General features: G+C 41.7%; 1 protein-coding gene across 1 annotated transcript; it reads left to right on the plus strand.

Moving 5' to 3' along the window:
• Positions 1-3,248: 3,248 nt before the first annotated feature.
• Positions 3,249-12,069, plus strand: LOC306831241 (microtubule cross-linking factor 3-like). Its single transcript, XM_079355203.1, has 9 exons — positions 3,249-4,039; positions 4,762-4,986; positions 5,257-5,415; positions 5,531-5,599; positions 6,301-6,570; positions 6,651-7,028; positions 7,517-8,179; positions 8,334-8,658; positions 11,940-12,069. Exons 1-8 carry the CDS (start codon positions 3,272-3,274, stop codon positions 8,442-8,444), a joined length of 2,643 nt encoding a protein of 880 aa, XP_079211329.1. The 5' UTR covers positions 3,249-3,271; the 3' UTR covers positions 8,445-8,658; positions 11,940-12,069.
• The last annotated feature ends 10,394 nt before the right edge of the window (positions 12,070-22,463 follow it).

Genomic DNA, 22,463 nt, shown 5'->3' on the forward strand with positions numbered 1-22,463 from the left:
CTCAATCTATTTACTTGTCAACCAAAATTCATCTCCAACTTTTGTATTCTGGATACCACTATTGTTTTAACTGAAAGCTTAAATAGTCTTTAATATGCTTATTTATATTCTAGATCTCTGAGAGAGTGTTATTTTAACTATTACCAAAAGAAAGAACAAGCAGAAATGTATACCAAAGGTGTTTTTTGTCGTGGATCATGGGGGAAATTTTGTTTACGAATTTGATAAACACAACAACACATGATGTTTTCATGACTGCCATCAATTGTACTTAAATAGTTTTTAATCTGCGACAACAACCAACCCCTGCTGTTTCAAACGGATATAACTGTTGCATTCTCAGAGATACAAGCTACTTTTATTTGTATTCAGTGTGAATTAAAACCTGGAGGGAGGGGGGCTGTAGTTCCTTTAGAATATATTCAAATTTGTGGGTATCTTTGTTCTGATATGTCTCTGTGGGTCCTCATGATTTATTATTTTTTGCTGTACGATGTAGCTGAGGTGCAAGGATAAGAGATTGAAGTTCCACTCAGTGTTGTCTCACTGCCATGTAGGACTGAAGGGAATATCTTCCTGAAAAGCTTTTTTTTAAAAAAACAAACAAAACAATTGTTGAATTCATTGTCGTACAAAAAGGAAAGTGTCCCAGCTTCTGGCTGCACATATAACTGAAATAAAGACAATGTCAGCCCCCCCCCCCACAGTACACGTTTGTGTGTCTTTGTTAGTTCTGGTGTGTGCAGGTGTAAAGGAGTTGTAGGCTAACTACTTTACTGTGAAGCAATGTCGTACCTAAGATAAAGGATCAAGATGTTCCCCATAAGGAAACTAATCTTAAGGGAAAAGCCCTCCCATCCCCCTATCTCCTCTGCCTCCTCATCCTTTCCTTCCCTTTTCTCTCCCTCTTCCATGTTGGGATCTGCAGGATGGAGATAGCTCTTCAAGGTGTGTGAGCGAGGCTGAGGTAGGCTGTTTCTTTGGCCTGTCCAGACAGATCTGTCCTAATCTTTGGGGGTAAATTGGCTTTAGCTTCAAAAGAGCTTATTTCCACGTCACTCTGTGAATTACCCAAGAAAGCAGGTCACGGGAAGAGAAGCCTCCACTAATCTGCCATCAGGGCGCTACAGTAACTTTCAAACTCTATGGATTAGTTAACATTAGGCTGTGATAATGTGTGGATTTTTTTGTGTATTTATTTTACTTGACAAAAAGTAGAACTTAAAACCTGTCATTTCTGGCTAACAACATCTTCAATTATGAGAGTCTTATTTTTTAGAAGAAACAACCAAATTGGAAGTTCTCATTTTTTAAAGCCTTTAATTAAAGACAATGGGGATTCACTATTGGCATCTTTAAATTATTCATTAATGATAATTTTCCTGTTGTCCAAACATTTCAGATAACACCCATTCTGTTTCTCTTGATACTTTATCCTCACCATGCCTAGCTACTTTTCCATATCCTTATCCTATGTGCACAGAGTCTTCCATCTTATCCTGACGCTCCACCACCTGTCTCTTTGCACTCATGGCAGGAGGGCAGAGGTAGAGGGAGGTCTAAGGGTTCAGATGTGAATGATAGACTGGATGGGATGAGATGAAGGAGGCGTATGTCCTCCACGGGGACAGGGATCTAAGCCAGGGACTAAGAGGATTGCAGAAGGGCCAAGGCTTTTCCATCAAAGGCATTTAGCACAGGTCACTATAACCTGCATCCCTGCTGCTATAGGAACTAGTTGCACTTTGTCCACCTGTCTGCTAACACTGCTGTTGGCTGTCTGCTAGTATTCTAAAGTACAAAAACACATCCAAATGCAGAATTTTTTTTTTTAAGTATAAAAACAAAGCTTATTCGAAAACATGTTACTCGTCCACTGTCTGTAATTATGTTGCACACATTTAAACCTCACATTATCTTAGGTGACTGACCCACCTTTGAATCTGAGGGCGACAGTCTGTTGGAAGGTAAAAGGTGGGTTTTTAATGGGTTAAACCTCTACAAACCCAACCCAGCATTCACTCATCTCATCTCATCTCATTAACAATTATTTGACTAAGGAGCTCATTCAGCCTAACATAGTGTAAATAGTCAGCGTTTTATGGGCTCAGTCAGCTTGAGTGACAGATTGTGTTTATGTTTTATGAGCGAGGAGCGCCCTCTGCTGGATCTCACTGCCCTGACATGTCACTTATGGGTCGAAAAATATACACTCTTGTGGAATTAGATGAGATGGGAAGCCTACCGAGATTGATTCCTGGCATATAAAATTTAGGTATAGGCTACATAAAATGGTTTTTGAAAAAACTAAGGAATCATCAAGCAAGCACCAAAACGTTTTCATGAAAATAGGGGTTACAAAATGGATATAATAGAAGCACGTATTCTAGCCTATTATATTAGCATATTAATATGGTCCAACTGTAAGCATCACTGAATAAATTCTAGGCTATAGAATAAACGATGAAAGGTGACTTCCTCAAGGTTAAACAACCTGAAATATAAAAATAAAACGTTATTGGTTTAAAAAAATATAGTGTCGGCTGCAATTTCGCTTTAGGGGCTTTCTGGGTGCTTATTCTAGTCGTGACTGAAACTCTGAGTAAACACTTTTAAAGGTCTATGTTTTGGAGCACACAATATTTAATTGTGAATCACTATTTTGTTACTAAATTGTTAACACATAGGCAAGTTATTGTTATTCTTCTCCCACGTGTTTATACACTGTTAGCTTTACAACCTTCCTTGACAATACTGGCTCTTGCACTAATTTAACATTTTAAAGTAAATTGTTGGGGGCGGACGTCCACTTCCTGGTTTGACGTACATTCATACGTCATATGGTCAGTGCCCCTGCAGTGCCTGGTGGTACCCCCTGTGTCAGCGAGTCTTCACAGTGCTCTGCGGTAAGACTTCAACCATCAGGCTGAAGTGAAAGTACATGTTCTTGATTTTTAGATAATTGTCTCGGTTCCGTAGAAGTCTGTGCTTTATCTTTTAAAAGTCCCGGACACATGAAGTGACTCTTTGGCAAAGTTTGACTTCGGGTAAGGAGAAGGATGTTGCAGGTGGACGAAAGCGGCATCTAGTGGCTTTTAAACGGAAGACAACGCTTTAAGTTTTTTTTTTTTTAATGTTACAATGTATCCTGTTAAAAAACGAGGTAGGGCGTATTTAATTCTATTGTAAACTACATAAACCCCCTCCAGAATTCGCTTTTTACGTCACATTAAAAAGTACAATTAAGAGTTTTGTTTCGGTGGAGTAAACGATGAAGGCCGCCACTAGCGTCGCTGCAGATCCTCCATCATCGTCCACATCTTTCAATAGCGCAGCGAGGAGGAAGAGGAGACAGCAGCGGGCTCCCTCGCCAGCTACAGCCCAGGAACAGGCCCCTAAGGAGGGAGCTAGGAGACACTCGAGCCGGTCTACGTCTCCCCGGAGCAGAAACACCGGTGTGAAGGAGACTCTGAGGTCCGTTGACGGAAAGGAGAGGGAGCCAGAGAGCCGCGGAGGGGCAGCTGTTCACCCGGATGGTGCTGAAGCTGGTGGAGTCGGAGCAAACAGGGCGGATGCTGTCGAAGGGGATCCGGTAAATTCATCCGTGCCGGCCCGTCGTTCTACTCTTCAGCTGCCCTGCTTTAAAACAGACTCCTCTCAGCGTTTGTTATTATCGGACAGATCCTCGTTTTCTTCCTCCCCTGCGGAGGAGAGCCGCAGAAGAGCCGGAGAGGAGAAGAAGAGAGGTGGTGTGTCGGTGGGCTGTGGCCCAGGCCTCGGTTTGGGTTTGTGGAGAGGAGGATGCTTGCAGGCTGAATTGATCCAGTTTCATTTGCAGAAGAGGCTTAAAAAAAGACGTGGTACGAAGATGCAAACCAAGACAGAAAACACGGGGGCCGAGGAGACGGTTTTGGGAGAGCCGGAGCAAGCTGCAGAGGCGGGGTCCGTGACACAGCAAGACCAGGACCAGGACCAGGACCAGGACCAGGCCTTTGAAGACGAGATGGAGAGACTACTCGATGAAAATGAAGATCTTAAGGTTAGATACAGCTTGATCTTATTATTTAAGATAGTGCATGCTTCGTCATTAATTTGTTTGAATGTAGCCGATTATTTAAGGCAAAAAACACAAGGCTGTCACATCACGATTTAAAGGCCTCCTCCAAAACAGCCAACATTTGTTCATCATTGTGGCAGATAATGTTTGTGGGCCATTTAAGCCAGGGGCCAGATTTAACAGGAATAAATCCAAGGTTTTGGGGCTTCTTACTGATCGGAAGATATTCACATATTAATTGATTATGTGATAGTAAATGATAACCCTCCCCCCCACCAAAAAAAAAGGTTTAGCCACGAGACTCACTATGCACATACTGGCCACATATGACTAACTGGTTATTGATCACATTGGTATTGATCTGCTTGAATCAATGATATTGTTCTATAATGAGGGACAACTCAGGGAGTAGGGATTTGCATGTTTGTGACGTGTAAGCAGCTGCAGGAAATAGTTCCTGCAAAAATGAAAGACTGATAGAGTTACGTTTGCATTCAGTCATAGATATGCAATATGATTTATAGCCTATAAATGTCTGTACATGAACATTGGTGGGAAGTTTGGTTCATGTCCAAACATCTATTACTCCATCTGAGGAAACTAAAGTATATTCTGTAATAAAAACAAACAAACTGAAAATGCCCCCCAGGGGTCTTAATCAATTCATATAGGTGACTTACAATCTTCACTGTGTGCACCTGTAGTGTGAAATAGAGGAAATGAGAACTGAGATGGACGAGATGCGAGACACGTTCTACGAGGAGGACACTTGTCAGCTGCAAGAGATGAGACGCGAGCTGGAGAGGGCAAATAAGAACTGCCGGATCCTGCAGTACCGACTGAGAAAGGCGGAGAGAAAAAGGCTTCGCTATGCCCAGACAGGAGAAATTGATGAAGAGCTGCTCAGGAGCCTAGAACAGGACCTGAAGGTACAGAGGGGACAGGGAACCACCTGACTGCCTAAATGGGTTCCCTCCCATTTTGGTAGTTGTGTTTTCTTTTAAAGAATATAGTGTTTGCTTTGGTTTTCAAGTATTTGCTTTAAGCTATTTTATAAGGAGTTTGTTTTGAAATGGCCAACAATGATAAAAAAAAGTCAAATATTATAATTGCATATAAAACATAAAACACCAAGTTGGTGTGATAACATTTCTAATTTAAAATGTTTGATGTTCATAAATTAAACTACATAATTGCAGGTAGCGAAGGACGTGTCTGTGAGACTGCACCATGAGCTTGAAAAGGTGGAGGAGAAACGCACGAAGACAGAAGAGGAAAATGAAAAACTGAGACAGAAACTCATCGAGGTGGAAGTGACCAAACAAGCCTTGCAGAACGAACTAGATAAAACCAAAGAGGTAGGTCAGCGACATCTTTATACAACACAAAATGAGAGTGGAAATGGTACTAATACACGTGTATACTTACTCATGCACGTTATTCTAAAACCTTTTTTAAACTGTCCTTAAACAGTCTCAAAAGAGAAGAGGAAGCAAAGACGTCCAGAAGACTGACAAAAAATCTGCACAGACTCCAACAGAGGTAAGATGTTTAAAAATATATATATATATATATATATATATATATATATATATATATATATATATATTATAAGAACATCTATTGCTCTGTATCAATAATGAATCATGTCAGCTTTGAGATCTTTTCTCTTGATGACTTTTGTCCTTGTTCCTGAGAGTTCCTGTTAGGATCTTTACCTCTCACCAATAAGACTAAAAGTGAATGTAAGCTCAAATCCTGATTCAATCGATCAATCTGTATTTGTTCGGCACCAATTCATAACAAACGTTAACTTAAGACACTTTTTAAAAAAGCAGGTAAAAGGCCATACTCGTTGCTTTTTTTTACAAAGACTTACTGTTAATCCATCAACAGCACAGCACTCCGCAACATGAAGCAAAGTTACAATGGCAGGAAAAAAATGCTTTTTAAGAGGCAGAAGCCGTTTTATTAAAACTGCACCGGGCTTGGAAAGTAGGATAAGGGGAGATGGGATATTATGCAGGAAGAAGGATTGAGTAGTTAGGAATTTAAAAAAGCTGCAGTAATTACTTCAGACTTAGCATACGTCAAGCATCTAGTGAAAGACAACGTTTTGGCAAAAAAAAAAAAAAAGGTACAAAATTGTCCCTTTAATCCTAAATCCTTCCATCTTCACGATTTAGGATTAAGTTGTGACTTTTTCTACTTAAATGCACTTACGCAATGTATCTCTGCCTCAGGAGGACAACGAGGACCTGAAGTGCCAGCTCGCTTTCATCAAAGAGGAAGCAGTGCTCATGAGAAAGAAGACAGCCAAGATTGACAAAGAGAAGGACCGTCTGGAGCAAGAGCTGCAGAAATACCGCTCCTTCTATGGAGAACTGGACAGCACCCATCCTAAAGGAGAGGCTGGCGGTCCGCCCACAACCCGCGAGTCGGAGCTCAAGCTGCGGCTACGTCTAGTGGAGGAGGAAGCCAACATCTTGGGCAGGAAAATAGTTGAATTGGAGGTAAAGCGTGTCGGGTTATGTGTTTTTTAAGGGCGTAATATTTTATTGAAGTCGTTTAACTATCTCCCTCTATCCCTCAGGTTGAGAACCGCGGCCTCAGGGCTGAGCTTGATGATATTCGTGGTGAAGGAGAGGGTGCTGGAAACACTGGGTCCGGAGCAATGGGTGGGTCAGGAGCAGGTCGAGGCCTTGGCGAGGACCTGACAGAGCTCAGACAGCAGCTGCAGCTGGTGGAGGACGAAGCAGAGCTGCTGAGGAGGAACCTAGCAGATTCTGAAGATCAAAACAAGAAAGTGACTGCTGAGCTGAACAAGCTACGATTTAAAGCGGGCACACATGAGGGAGGCTCCCGGCACGGGGGAGGAGCTGGAGGTGCAGGGATTGATGCTGCAAAGGCCGAGGCCTTGCAGGAGGAGTTAAAGGCAGCAAGGCTACAGATTAATGATCTAAGTGGCAAGGTATTTAATAATCAGTGACAGTATTAACATTAGTTATTTTCATAAGCTTAAAAAATAAATACCTGAAATTCTTTATTGTAGTCATCAACTACATATATTTGTAATCGCCATTTCATTTATGTTTCTAATATTGAATTTTCTGTTGGAATGAGACTGAAAAAAGGAAGATATTGATGAAAAAAAGTTTATGAATCTCTGAAGTGAGTGCAGTTCATTCCAATCAGAAAATTAATAGCTATACCAAAGACTGATATCATTCAAAATACCAGCATTTAAGGTGCTTAAGGAGAAATCAGGCCATCGCAGAAGTCAGCAGGTATAGCTGAGGAACTTGAATGCATGCAAGATTTTAAAGGCATTCTTAGTGGTGAACCAGAGGCAAGGGGTCCTCTCACTGGAGGAGCTTAAAAATCACCAGTTTATGTAGTTTTTATTAAAAGGTACGATTAAGAAATGTTAATGTTGTATTTCTCTTTGTCGTCATTCAGGTAATGCAGCTGCAATATGAGAACCGGGTGCTCCTCTCCAACATGCAGCGTTATGACCTGGCATCCCATCTGTCCCTGCGGCCGAGCCCTCGGGACAGCGACGCTGAGAGCGACGCAGGAGGTACCACAAGTGGTCGCAGAGAGAGCGATGAGGACTCTACCTCCTCCCGCCTCCTCCCGCCACACCGCAAACGTGAGGGTCCTGTCGGGGGAGAAAGTGACTCTGATGAAGTCAGAAATAACAACGGCAGCAGTCGATGCATGACCCCCACAAGGGGACTCTACACACCCCCCGGGCCTGAGGGCGCCGCCTCCTCCGCCTTGGCACGCTTCCTGCCTGGTGCCCGATGTAGCTTGCGTGACCGACAGCAAATGATCGACATACGTGTGGAAGCAGAGAGGCTGGTTCGGACCATCGACCGTCTCATTGCTGATACAGCCACAGTCATCTCAGAGGCGAGGGTCTATGTTTCAAATGGTGACCTGATGTTTGGGAGAGGAGGGGAGGAGGGTGCAGAGGATGATGGGAGTAGGATCAGGGAACATGAGCTGCTTTATCGCATTAATGCTCAAATGAAGGCATTTAGAAAAGAGCTGCAGGCCTTCATCGACAGACTGGAAGTGCCGAGGCTGGAGGACAGGGAGACAGACGAGCCGCTGTCTGTGAGTTTTAAAGGATTACAATTATATTTTAGTTCCTTGTGTCATGTGAAATGTCTAAAAAGTTTAACACTGATTCTGTTTCTTCCTTCTTTTTTTTCTTACATAACCCAACCTCTTGTTTCTATTCTGTTATGGTTCGTCACTCTTCCTCCAGATGTTCCAGCCAATCATTTTGCTCATCCTTATACTTGTGTTGTTCTCATCGCTCTCTTACGCCACCATCTTTAAACTAGTCTTTCTTTTTACTCTTTTTTTTGTACTGTGATGTACGCCTCCCCTTAATTCATATCATACCCTGTTTTTTTGCACTTTTTATTTGTTTCTCCCCCCGCGTCATTTGTTGCCAAGGTAACCAAAAGCACAGGAAAAGCTCAGCACTTGCCAATACTACAGTCGCATTCAAGATGGAGAACTTGATCCAACACTGGAGCCTACATTATCCATAAAACACAGCTGACATCACACTGTCGCTACACAAGGTGAGTAAACGTGTATAATTGTACTTAAAGAAAGAGACAAACTGATATTCACTATTCATTATTCAGAAGTGTTTAAAAGCTTAAAGTCCAGCAGTGACAGACATGTTGCATGGCAGCGATTACATAATAGCAGCATAAGAATGGGTTATCTGGGGTGCCGGATGGACTCGCGGTTATATGGCGCACCCCTTGTACAGAGGCTCCCCTCCCTGCACTTCCTGTCTCTCTTCAGCGTTTCTATCTAATAAAGGCAAAAAGACAAAAAAACAACAAATCCTAGTTGGAATGTTTTGTTCTAAATTCTTCATACGTTTGTTAGAGGCCATTAATCATATACACTTACACATAGCTATTTTTCTCTTGACGTAACCCTCAGAGTGGGAAATTCAAAATACTGCTGTAGAACAGTCTTGCAAATGTGATTAATGTTGGGAATCTATAGAAGGTGTGCCATCTAGTCATTGGAACATTTAACATGTAGCTCCTACATTTGTGTTTGTTTAAGACTGAGGTCAATCTCAAATGAATATTTGGACAATGGTGGAATTGAAGATGATATTTATATGACAACATTGACACTACTCTGATGTCTGTCGTCTATGTAAGACACTTACTAGAGCTAGAGTAAGCACAGAATGAGCCCAGGTTAGTATGCAAGAATAGGTGACAAGGATAAAACCTTGCTTTGGTTTTTGTGTTGCCATTTTTCTAAAGAAAGACAGAGACAAAACTCAGTAAATTGTGAGTTTGCTTACTAATTCTGGCTTTAGATCTATGTTTAGCATCGTCTATTTTGGAATAGAGAAAATCCAACAATCTGAAACTATTTCATTATTCTAACAGGAACAGAAAACAACAGCTTCTGTTGACCAGAGGGCCTGTAATGCTTGTAAATGTTTAAGATTACGGTTTCAAATAATATTTTTCAGAAATGGGAGTCATGCAAGGATAGCGTTGCCTTCACTGAGTGAAAAGGTCATAAGACGAATCTCGATTATCTTTCCATGTTGCTGGATGCCCTGGTGTAACCCTGTTGCTAAATTTACTTTTGGTCAAGGTAAAGTAAGGATAAGGTTTGTTTTTAATCTTCTCCTTAGTTCCAGAAGGTTTTGACAGGGAACACAACAGGTGGAGGAATACTGGGGATGATCCAGGGATTCAAACTGGAAGGAATTCTGGTGATTAAGTTGAGTGCCAAATGTTAGATCTAGTCAGGGGAGGAGGAGGGAAGGGGCACTCAAAAATATTCCCCACAGGACCTGTGATTAGAGGCATGCATTAGTAATTGATGTTGTTGCAGATCAAGCTAGCAACTGTCTTCAGAAGTCATCGGCAGGATGAGTCAAGAACACAGACGAAGATTTCGGTTATTTCAGGACATAGCATGAGTTTTTACACATTTTGATCTTCGGCCTTTTAAAAAAAGAAATAAAGTATATTGAGCATGGTATCTCTTGGTTAGTTGTCATTGTATTTAAAAAATGCCTGTAGAAACTCATGTAGTTTGATGTCATTGATGAGGTTGTAAAAAATCAAATATGGCTGAAATGTTGCTCAACATGCCAGGCATCCACCTTGCAGTTTCCTTTTCGTGACTAACTTCAATAAAGATATTATTGACCATGACACATTATTACTCACGATGTCACCCACGCCCACTTGGCACCCCTTGGAAAAAATGATTTGCAGTAGGGCATAGTCACAAGACAAAATCTGCCCAAGCACCCTAAAGCAGAGTAGCAACAGAGGTGCCTATTGGCCTAGAGCTCGCGGCAGCTGAATTGCTATGCAAACACTTTCCCTCTCTCCGGGAGCTTGTAATTATAGAAGGGGATGGTGGTGACGACAGTTGTCCCATCGAGACTTCAAATGCTGGAATAAATTTGACATTATGATATCCGATCCCGGCTCCAATGGCGCGCCCGCGTAAACAAAGTGGAGCGGTATAAAGGCTGGGGACCCCGGCTGGCACAGAAGTTGTTTACCCCTCTAACTCAACGCTCCGGACTTAACCCCGGCATCAAGCCGTAAAGAGCAGGCAGGGGCCCTTTAAATCCTGTCCACCGAGATTTACGTAACTCAGGAGAGGAAAAGCAAGGTGGAAGCTGGGGAGAGAGGGGAGTTGACAATTTGGCGACGAGGGGAGTGAATGTGTTGAAGAGGCTGTAGCGCAGGGATTAGAGCAGATTGAGGATTTTTACAGGACGGCAGAGAAAACTTTTCTAACAAGGTAAGGACAGCTGGTTCATCTTATTAGAATTTTAGTTTGCTGTAAATGGTAGCTGACATGTTCATTTATCATGGCACGGTTTTATTTTTGAATTGTAGCCTATGGACATACATTTATCACAATTAATTTATCAAATATATAACAAATATATATTTTGACAAGATAAAATACTACTCTGACTTAGCCTACTGTCATGTTTAAGCTGTTGTTATTTACTGTCTTATACTTTTTAAGAAGATTAAGCATAGTTTATATATTTATTTTTTTACATTTTCTTTTGCTTTATTTTTACAATACAGTCATTAGCTCTGTCCCACCTCATGCTCACAGCCATGCAGCCAGTTTACTATGCATAGTGACAAGATTATTAATATCTGTACTCTTACATCACAGGTGGGAGGGAGGTCGCTGGTACATTCAGCCACTTTCGTCCTCGTACTAGTTGTATTTCATGTGGGCAACAACAACACACGAGGCTGATTTTATCAAATTAATTAAGTTCTGTGAAGAAACTGAAAATACCCTTGGAATACCCTTGACTGGGCCACATGTATTGGATTTGGTGATAAATGTTTTTTGTCGCACCCATTGGTGCGTCTTTCACAGCTTTCAAAGGGGGACAGTTTGTTTTTGAACACCAAGGTTCATAGAGACAGGATGGAGGTCAAAGTGACCAAGAGTCTAAGCACTTCAAGTGATGTCATGTAACACTCTTGTCCACACATGCTGCACATGTAGACTTACATGCCTGTGAATTTTGGAAAAGAATGCGAAAGCAGTGGGCCATAAATATCTGACTTCAGAGAGGGAAGAAAGTGCATAACGTTTAAGCAACACAAAAATCTCTTGTAATATAACTTTATTTAGGTTTAATTATACCAGTGTTCTTGAACATATAAAAAAGTGTGAAAAAATGTGTTAATCTGAAGGTAAATGTGTTTAACAGACTAAGGGATTAACGTATACAGAAAGACAGAGCAAACAGCAGGATTTGTTTTGTAATTTCAGAAAGTATGCCAATAATGTTTGTTGTATGTGTTTGTCATTATAGTGTTTCCAGGCCATTGATCCTTCTGCACTAAGTGGCAGCCAGACATTGACCTCTGACAAAACCGTGAAACAGGAGTAAGGGGAAATTGCCATTTAAAAAGGCCTTTGGGTATTGAGCGGCCCACGTCATGGCAGCCATTGATCTGGAACGTAGGCTGGAACACGGTGGCCGGGGCTGGGGGCCAGAGAGGCCGGAGCTGATGGACAACTTTGATTCAGAGATAGAGGAGTGGGAGGACCAGCTTCAGGACATCCAGAGGAAAATCGAAGAGGTGAGGTTTCAAAGAACAGATCATAAAAACAGAATCTAAAGCTGTCCTCTACCCCTAAGTCCTTGAATACACATTGAGTTGAAATGATGAAATATTAAAGGCGTTAGATTAGTCTTTCAATAGTTCTTGTCAAGATTAATCACCATTAACATGGTGATGGTTCTGTTTTCAGATCATGAAGTGCTTTACTAATCTTTAGAGTGTGTGTAAATTTGTGTATGTGTGCTCATGCACCATATTAAACTTTGGACAGCAGACCCACTGACTTGACCTCATGGTCTTGTTGGAGCAATGATAAAGACAAATGTTAACAAGCTAATTAAATCGTGAGGTATTGACTGACACACTGAGCGCACACACACACACACACACACACACACAGACACAGTCTGAAAGCAGATACTAAAGGCACTATTACAGCGTTGCAAATGGAAACAGATGCTTGTTGGAAAAATATGTGCTGACAAATATTAGTCAGAATGCTAACTATATTTTTTGTTTAGTAAACATAGCTCCTGAGTGTTTTGCACAGACCTGACTATCATATGTGCCTGTATAAACAAGTAACTGGGTTCAAATGAACAAGTTCATAACGTGAAAGGAACATTATTACGATGGCACATTTGGTCTACCAAAGAAGTTAGATATTGTGAACAAAGATGATGGTTTCTGCATGATTGCCAGATATCTGCTGAATATATTCACAAACAAGAGAATAAGCTATGCTTAATAAATCTCTTCTATTCATTTTTCAGTTGTACAATGAAGTTCAGGCCCGCAGAGGGGCAAACGATATCACTGCTGACAACCCAAAAAATGGCGGAGCGTTGGATTGTGGCCTAGGGCACCATGGCAACAGCTTCTTTGTGCCAACCCATCACAACACGAATCCCTCTGGCGATATAACTGCACCACTTCACTATAGTGACGCCTGTAACTACAGCCCCAATGGGTACAGCTACCCTGTGAGTCTTCAGAATGTCCACAGTTACTGCCACACCAATAGCGTTTCAGAGATTGGAGATTTATTGCAGGATTATTTGGGCCAGGGGAAGCAAGTGAGCCGGAAGAACAATGGAACTCGCCATGTTGTAAGTTATCAAGATAATGTCTCCGTTTCTTATGCCTCATTATGTTGGCATCTGCACAACCAAGGAAACCAGATAGTGGAACATGATGTGAGTCAAAGCAGGGGTTCAGCCAGGAACATATTGATTTCCCTGGTTCCTTCCAGTCTGCTTAGACTTGTAGGTTATCAGATAGTTTAGTTTCACATCTTTTAACTGCAATCTTCCCAAATCGGTCTAAACTCCTGACAAACCTCTCAAGACCTTTCGCCTTGACACCCAGGCATTAAACTGTTTCCCAGTCCACATGAAAACCCACCCATGCTGCCAACATTATAGTACAGTAGATTAGAATAGTTCCACGAGTGCTATACCACTTGATGAACAAGGGTCAGATTAGGTTCACTTTTGGTAAGGTACAGTAGACTGGATCTTGCCAATGATCCTCATTTTGCAGAGTGATTAAAATGTGTTGAATTCAGTGGATTAAGAATAATGTTTCATGTTCCTTTTCTGACTCTCTCAGAGGTTCAGCGACACAATCAAGGTGAGCCCGGATGTCCCATCACACCTGGATGAGATTAGAGGAAGTGGAAATGAAAGGTACGTTGTTGTTTTTTTTCTTGGGCTTTCTTTCGGATAATTTTGTGTGACAGAAAACGGGGGTTTATCTTTTTATTTGTCTCTGGGTTTTTTTAGGTTCGGTCAAGAGCAGTTTTTGGGAACTTTTGAAGAGACTCAAAACAGGAAGAACCAAGTGTCAAAAATGAAAGGTTCTTCGCAAAGAGAGAGTTCTCCCAACAAAGAAAACACTGGTACCAAACCTCCACTTGGACAAAGGGATGCCCCTGCTATACAAACACGCACACAGCTCCCGTTCACAGCAGCTGAATCTCCTGCTCAAGAGAGGAAGCCTTTTGCTGTTGGTGTTCTGGGAGATAGAAAGTGCAGCAGCCCTTCTGTTCTCAGGAAGTTCGGAGCCATGCTTCAAGAAAATGAGGGCAAAATGCTCACTGAATCTGGGGTGGTGACCCATAAGGATCTGGAGCCAAAGTGCCCCACCCCTGGCTGCCAACGCAGAGCTGTGGGAGCCCTTGCAGTCGCCGGCAAGGCGCCCGTGCGCGTGCCTAACCAGAAATGCACAGCAGATTCTGATGTGCTGACAGCAGAGGTAGATCCCTGCCAAGAATGGGGGTCAGTATCAGACTGTAGTAGAAAGAACCACAAGGATCACAGAGGAGGCTATAGCAATTCTAAAGGGTCCCATACAAGTCCCCAGCAGTCCCACAGGAGGCCAGAGGTGGCTGGAAGCCCAAAGATTCGACCCAAGGGTAACAGTGGGACAGAAAAAGACGGAGGACTGGTTCAAGCAGAGCGATCAAGGAAGCCTGTGCCCCAACATGTGGGGCTCAAAATGGACTACAGGGGCTCAAGTGTGTCTGCAGGAGCTCAGAGGAGGGGAGGGTTAGCAGGACAGGAGGTGCAAGGTTGTGGTCAAGTGCGGGATGAAGGACTTATTGAGCTGCTGGACATGTTGGACATCGCACACGAGTACAGCTCCAGTCCCAGAACAGGACACTCAGTTTACAAACAGGATCCACCGCAGGTAGGCATAAGAGCATCTTGAGTTCAGGGTTTGAATACAATAAATAAAAACACATTAAACGTGTGTAAATTTGGTACAAGCTGATTTGTCTCATTATGTTTCCGTTCAGATAAACCCAACCAACTTGTCCCCAGCAAAACCTCACAAAAGTTTCTCTCGTCCTGCTCGGCCAGCCAACCAGCGACCTCCTTCCAGATGGGCAAGCCAGACCCCAACTGCCAGGATCACCGCTCCATCCGGTCCAATGTTCTGTCCAACAAATCCCCTTACTCGTCCTCCGAGCCCCAAAACCAGAACTCCAAGTCCAGCTCTGAAGCACCGGCCTCTTATTTCCTATTCTCGTCAGACTGAAACAGTCATTATGTGATGCCTTTCCATGTCGATAAAGCCTGTTCCATTGTTCTAGGGAAACCCTCTCTATGTGTAAATAGTCAAGACTTTTCCTTTAAAGGTTTTTAAGAGATGCCATGTTAGATGCCAGTTTCCAGTTAATACACATTAAATCATTCTCCAGTGTTGCTATAGCTTCTTTGCTTCTTCTGTGCCAAACCTTTACCAAAACATAAGTCTCTGCTTTGCTATAATTCAGTGAAGTTATCCAATTCCCGGCTATTTTTGGATCAAGGTGTTTGGTGTATAATGAAATTATGCATGCAGCCCTAGTTTTAGGGTGCATGCTCTGTTGAACTCTTATTGCGGCTATGTTGAATCAAATTCAACCTTGCCACCAATAGAGGAAGATTTTGCGGCAACAGTGCTCCCAGGAGCAACCTGCTGTCTGTCAACAACAGTGTGTTTTCTGTATGATATTGTCAAAGTATTATTTAAGATGTTCAAAAACAGCTGTGACAAATGACTATATGCCTTTAATGTGTTTTTTTTCTTGGTAATAAATATGACAGTCGGTTGACATAAGGACTCTGTCTCTCTCTTTGTAGCATTACATTGTATTGTTCCATTAACCATGGCTTGTATTTCAGAGGATTTATTGCATGTCAAGCCTTGGATACCTGATAGCAGTAGGTCGCTGCATGCCAATGCCATGGCAGCTCAAGTGGTATTGTCGTTGCACACGAGATAACTGTCAACCAACTTCAACAGATCAACTAGTAGAGAAATACATGAAAGAACTGCATAATAGTATGATGGTCTTTGAAACACTTCATTAATAATTCATAAAAGGTACATGGATTATGAAGTTTTAAAAAACATCCCATCTAGTTAGTGAGGAAGCTAAGATATACAACACATTTAAAAGTACTCGTGCTACCTTGTGTACAGAACAGAGTGACTATATCACAGCTATCCTCAAACTCTGGCTTCCGTCACACCACCTCCTCTCTAAGGCAAGTCAACACACAACTCAGTTTCACACAGATCTCCAAGGAAATTATCTCACAAAATAACGTGCACTCCCGCACATTCTTGTCTCTTTTGGTAGGGGTGGCCGTAGTGTGAAATGTCATGTAAAGGCTGTGTGGTTGAACGGAAGTCCTTTGGCCCCACGGTGCCTCAGCCCTGTCACCCAACCTCTTGGTGCTATGTGGCACCTTAGACAGAAATAGCAAGCGTGACGTGTGTTTTGGTGCCAGAAATCTTATCCTGCTGTCTTTGGGGGTATAAATAAAGAGAGGGAGGGGGGGGGCGTTGGTTCCTCACTCTGTCTCTGTTGTGTTCTTTCATCTTGCCTCTCGTTACTTTTGCTTTCAAATGAGATGAGATGAGATGAGATGAGATTCAACTTTATTGTCATTACACATATACAAGTATAGTGTAACGAAATGAGGTTTGGCATCTCACCAGTGCAAATAAGCAGAGAGTGCAAGAGTTTGTTCTATGTACAGTGATTACAAAATTTACAGATGTGGTTAAAGAAAAAGTGAATACCAAACATTGGTGATTTAGATAGCTTACAGTGGGATAGAGCTTGTCTTATAATATGTATCCATTTGTCAAATGCTTACACTATTTCTCCATCAAATAATTGTATATGGTAATTCAGTGTGGCTACTTTTAAAACACCTTTCCTCTTAGGTTAAGGAGAGGCAGCGCTGCAGGGTCTTTGTGGCTGTCCTGTATTTGCTTTATGAGTTTTCCTCTCTTGTTTCCTTTCAGTGTTTATGTGTAAATGAGAGCCCATCTTACAGGTTGGCACCTACTCTAGCTGCATGTGGGTATTTTAACAAGACATCCTGTTGGCCATCACTCCTGTTTTCTCATCAGGCACCCTGCTAACTCTTGACAAACTGCTGCCTGAATGAAATCATCCACAGTATAAGTATACAGGAGCGTATTGTTTGCTGTATGTTTCTCCTCTGGTTGCTACTCTACTCCCTTTACTTCCCCTGACTGGAAACTCTGCAGACAGATAAGGCATGGCACGGCTTGGCACAGCATGTTCTCTTCTGCACAGGCTATTCATGAGAGCAGAGACATATGACAAATAGAGAAAGAAAGGGAACATTAGAGCAGACAGCTGAACTGAAGCGATGGCTCCACTGATATCAGCACCACCAAGGTATCACGTCCACTCTCATGGCAAAGGAGGTAGCACCCCTCAAAAATAGTTTTGCATCATGGCCACAAGTATTTTTGCTTCACAACTTTTATAATGTGTTTTTGTGTATAGAAACACGCCTATAAATATGAATGACGATGAACCAACTCCACTACATATGCTTAGGGGCCCTATTTATGGCAACAGTTCTCATGGCTTTTGATTAATGAGTAAGTTCATTTGCATGGGCTGGTGTGTGAATGTGTTTGAATATGTGCTTACCCATTGTTCAACAGTTAAATCAATGCCCCCCCCCCCCCCCCCGCCCCCTTCTCTATTGATACAGTGTGAGCCAATCAATCTGAAACCCAATTGTGACATACTGTAAATAAGCGCATATCCATTAATCCATAATATTAACTTAATGATAACACACTTGGTGGATAGTTTATGAACAATGCATATTCTGTTGGGAATTTGTCAATAAAATCAAATGTTCAATGTAAGTCTTATCAATGTCTCACTTTTATCACGAGTGGGGGGGTGGGGGGGGAGGGGGGGTGGGGGGGTTGTCAGCGTTTCTTGTCTAAATGAAAAAGGTGAGCACTCAGGGGGTATTGCATTAAAACTTTTGTCGAGAAAACCTGTAACAAAAAACAATGCATTTATGATTATATAGAAATATCCAAAATGTATTAAATATATAAATTAGCTGGGTTTTATAGTTCAGACAATTCAAAGTTAACTCTCAGAGACAGGCTGTCTCCAGTTGCTGCTAGGCAGATTTCTAAGCCTCTATTCATGTAGGCAAGCCCAATCCATGTCCCATACAGTACATGCATGCTTATGCGTAACATCTCTCTGAAAAAGTCCCTGGTGGCTGACATAATGTCTTCTTGGTTGTCAGGTGCACGTGGGAATCTCACGCTCCTTCCTGCCTCTCATGCCAACAACCACCTGTCCCCTGTCCTTTGCCCTCTGCCCCCGTGCTGCGTCTCTCTCCTGACCTCCCCAGCATGTGTCAGTTCCTACTGTGATGGACTTAAAAATAGCTGGTTAACTGCCACTTGTATGTGAGTGTGTCTCACAAAAATGTGAACAGGAGAGTGACAAGACCACCCTGTTTTAGAGGTTAAACATGAAAGGGAGCAGCCGACCTGAAACTAAGTGGTTTAACAGCTGTTTTACAGGGGTTTTCATTTCTTCTCTGTAAATTCTGTTGAATATTTTTTTTCTTGTTAAAATTTAACAGACAAGAGACGTTTACATGTCATAAACAACATACATGTTTGGGTACTTTCAAGTTCTACAGTGTTTGCATTTTTTCTCTGCTTTAAAAAGGATGTTCCTTTTTAGGAATCCACCTGCACCGGACATGTGGGTGCACTATTTCATAAACAAGCTGTTGAAGATGGACACCTGTTTACTGCTTTGTTATGACATTTGGTGTTGCATCATTCTTGATGGATGTGACATCTATGAGCTATTAGGTTTATTTAAATAAAGGAAGTTGTCTCTAAGACATTAAATTAGGTCCAATGATCATTGCTGCAAAAGTGGCCGATCCTGTTCTTCTTGCGCAGCTGTATCAATAACAGAAGTTGGATTTCTAAACTATTGGTGATCTACTGGGACTGTTGATGGCTTAAATGATGAATTCAGGGGTCAACCCTGTTAGACTGGAGGTGTACTCTTAAATCCAACCACTCCACACGTCCATTTTTCACCCACTTTATCTACAAAGTACAAAACATCCATCTGTTGGACCGTAGCTTGTGTCACGATCCCTCTCGCTTTATCTTCCTCCACATGTCCGAACTGTCAGTTTGTCTCGGTCCGTCCATTGAAACAGCCATCTCAAATACCGGATGATGAGTGAGGCAGTACAAGAGGTGGGACTATCAAGGACAGCCGGGAGGACCCTAAAGGTCTCTTGAGAATTTCAGACCTCTCCATTAAAATAGAATGGGGCCCAAAGATCCCTACTTGAAAGACAACCCGCGAGGCTCGCCTTTCAAAACAAGAGCAGCATGCTCTCGGGGGATTAGCAGGTGTTGCCTGGCAGAGGTGACTATAGTGCTCAATTCCTCATGTGACAAATGGCCAATTTTAATTTGGTTTCATTTGAGTGGTCAGCAGGGAGCAACTACATGGCACACTGTCTGGCCTGTGGCCCACACAGATATTCAACGCACACAAAGTCATATCCAAGATAATGGCTCAGTCAGATGTGGTGGCTCAGTGCTATTCATTATAATTATTTATTGTTGGGAAAAACCATTTGATACAAACCATTTAGCAAAAAGTGTTGCTGGTTCGTGTTGGTAATGGAGTTGCAATTGACAAAACATAAAATGTACTCAAACCTATATGTTGGCTTGTCGGCTAAGAAGCATTTGCTGATGGGCCGCAAACACAAAGTAGTAGTTAATAGTGAATTTCCCTGAGGCAACCTTCCTAATAAAGTTCCGATGTACTTACCAACTATCTATTGTACTACTTGTGCAAATAGTAGTCTAAAGGAAAAACATTGTCATCTGTAAACCCAATCAATCATACTTTGATTGATCATACACAAGAGCCAAACCAGTGCCACCAACCGCCATGTTTACCAACAACAAAGTCCAGGCCTGTGTTGAGGCAACGAATGAGATATAACACAATTTTGACTCACCAAAGTGAAATCTATAAGTATATCCTGCTAGCTCTCTACATTGGGTATCAACCATACAGCAAAGCGGTTCAGTAAGAAGATGAAGAAAATGAAATAATACCACAAAAAGGAAGACCACAACAACTAAAGCAGATCTGATGGAATCATTCACAATTTCTTACCCTTGTAAATGTTTAATCATTCATTTATTATTAATGGGGGTTTTTTGTTTTGTTTTGTGGCATATGTGATGTTGCTTATGCAACTGTCACTTTAACTCACATCAGCCATCACCATGGTGGTGTGAATACAGACAGAAAAAAGTCCCCATGGTGTGTAGTTCTGGCTGAAAAAAAAAAAAACTTCATCTAAGGATTTTTACATTTTCAGAGACTTAGATTCTTCCTGTTTTAAGGTTGACTGCTGGAGGTCAACAATGAGAGTGTTGACAATAGCAGAAATTTACCAAACAACATACTGGTAATTCACCCAGCAGCAGACTAATGTTGCGTGTTCACACAGAGTTGCAGGCTCCATGTGGCTTATTAAATGGCCTGCATTTGGTGATTTATTAATCTAATTTTTGGATTAAACCAAATGTTATACACATGGGTTTCCAAACTAACATTAACTTCAAACGGAATACTCTGTATTTGTTTGTGTTAATAGTCATGGATTAAAATACACTTGCTCTTCCTGTGTTGTAAATATTTTATTGGTACATATCAGTCTCTTATTATAACCCTATTTTTTGATAAAGATGTGTTCTTTCATGGCCAGCATGCAAAGTAAACCATGTTACCAGCACAAATGCACTAAGTCAGGTAGTACTTTGTTAGTAATTTGATCTGAGATCCCTGCAAATTTCTCTATTCAGCTTTTATAAAGTGACACTTAACTTCAAATCCCCTCTGCCATCTGTACATCTCATCACAGTCACAGTCCTCTTCAGAGAACAATAGAAAGCGAGTCAAAATGGAGTGTGATCATATGGGGCGGTTTTTAGAAATAAGCATTCCTGTAATATAAACTTTTTAGAAGTCATCCTATTGACGCAATGTGTTGTGCTGTTATAAATGGTCCAGTAGCACGGGCATAGCGAACACTGTCACCTGACAGGCTTTAATGGTGTGAGGTCGATGATGGTTACAGTAGGAGTGAGGTCATTCCAGGCTCCTGCAGGAATTACCGTAAGTACTCCGTGTGTAAATCTCTGCATTACGGTAAGATATACTGAAGACATACTTTACACAAATATAGCTAAGAAATGTGATTAAAATACTTCGAGCTGCTGGATAGAAGTTCATAAAACTGCACAATTTTTCAGAGACACAATGTATTATACAAGGGGGGAAATCTGTAATACTGTCTGAAATTTTAGGATTTTAAAAGAATACAGATTAAATGGACCAGTCGACCCGCTCTACAAAAACAAGGTCATAAATAGTAAACACAACAACAATACTCTGGGCGCCGAAAGATGTGGGTATGACGGGACTATTTTTGGACCGATTGGAGAGCATTTAAAGGGCGGCTATGTGTCTGAAAACATATAGAAATGTTGTCTCCTGTCTGTCTGTGTGTCAACTGGGTAAATATGACTGCATGTCCAGACCAGCCGCAGCCACTGACCTTGCACGCATGTTAAGAAGCAGACACCCAGCTTCATTTTTAACTCATTCCAACATGCAGGCAATCATCACCTATCTGCTCCTCTTCTTCTTCTCTTGTTGTCCGACATTGGCACCACCTGTCTCATGTTCCTACAGTATATATCCTTGTTCAATTTAAATACAGTATGTTTCCATGTTCTATAAATCTGCCAGTGTTGCTGCATGCCAGCTAAGTGATGCCCTACACAATAAATGCCTTATTATTGTGTCCTGTTGCTGAGCTGTATATTAAAAGAAGCAAAAATCAATGTTAAATGGACTGTCTATAGCATTATGGTCTTTCAACCGGAAGGCGCCTTATGTCACCTTAAACTATCACACACATTTATACAGCGGTCAAGTGCCATGCAAGGCCATTTATGACTTAATTATTCATACAGCTATAAATGTGGGTTTCAGTTTCTTGTCCATGGATGCTTTGATATGGAGACTGGATCAAACTGCAATATTTTTTTTTGTCTTATTGAAGGGACGCTAATCAATGTTTGAAGCACAGTCAGCTGGTATTAAACTACTTTAAGAAGGATGTTGGTCTTTGATTATTAACATTTTACCAGCCAAATTGTTTAAGTGACAGTACATGGTTAGTTTAAAGGCTCTAAAAAAAGGCACTAGCTCATTATACTTGTTTTAAATTCACTCTGCTCACATGGGGTCTGTGGTTTTCTTTGTTTGACAAATATTTCAGTTCATCTTCAGTGCAGTATTTAAGCTCTTATTGACAGTTTTTTTGGACAGGTTCTCTAACAGGTTGGTT

This window comes from Symphodus melops (assembly GCF_947650265.1).
Source record: "Symphodus melops genome assembly, chromosome: 1".
NCBI lineage: Eukaryota > Metazoa > Chordata > Actinopteri > Labriformes > Labridae > Symphodus > Symphodus melops.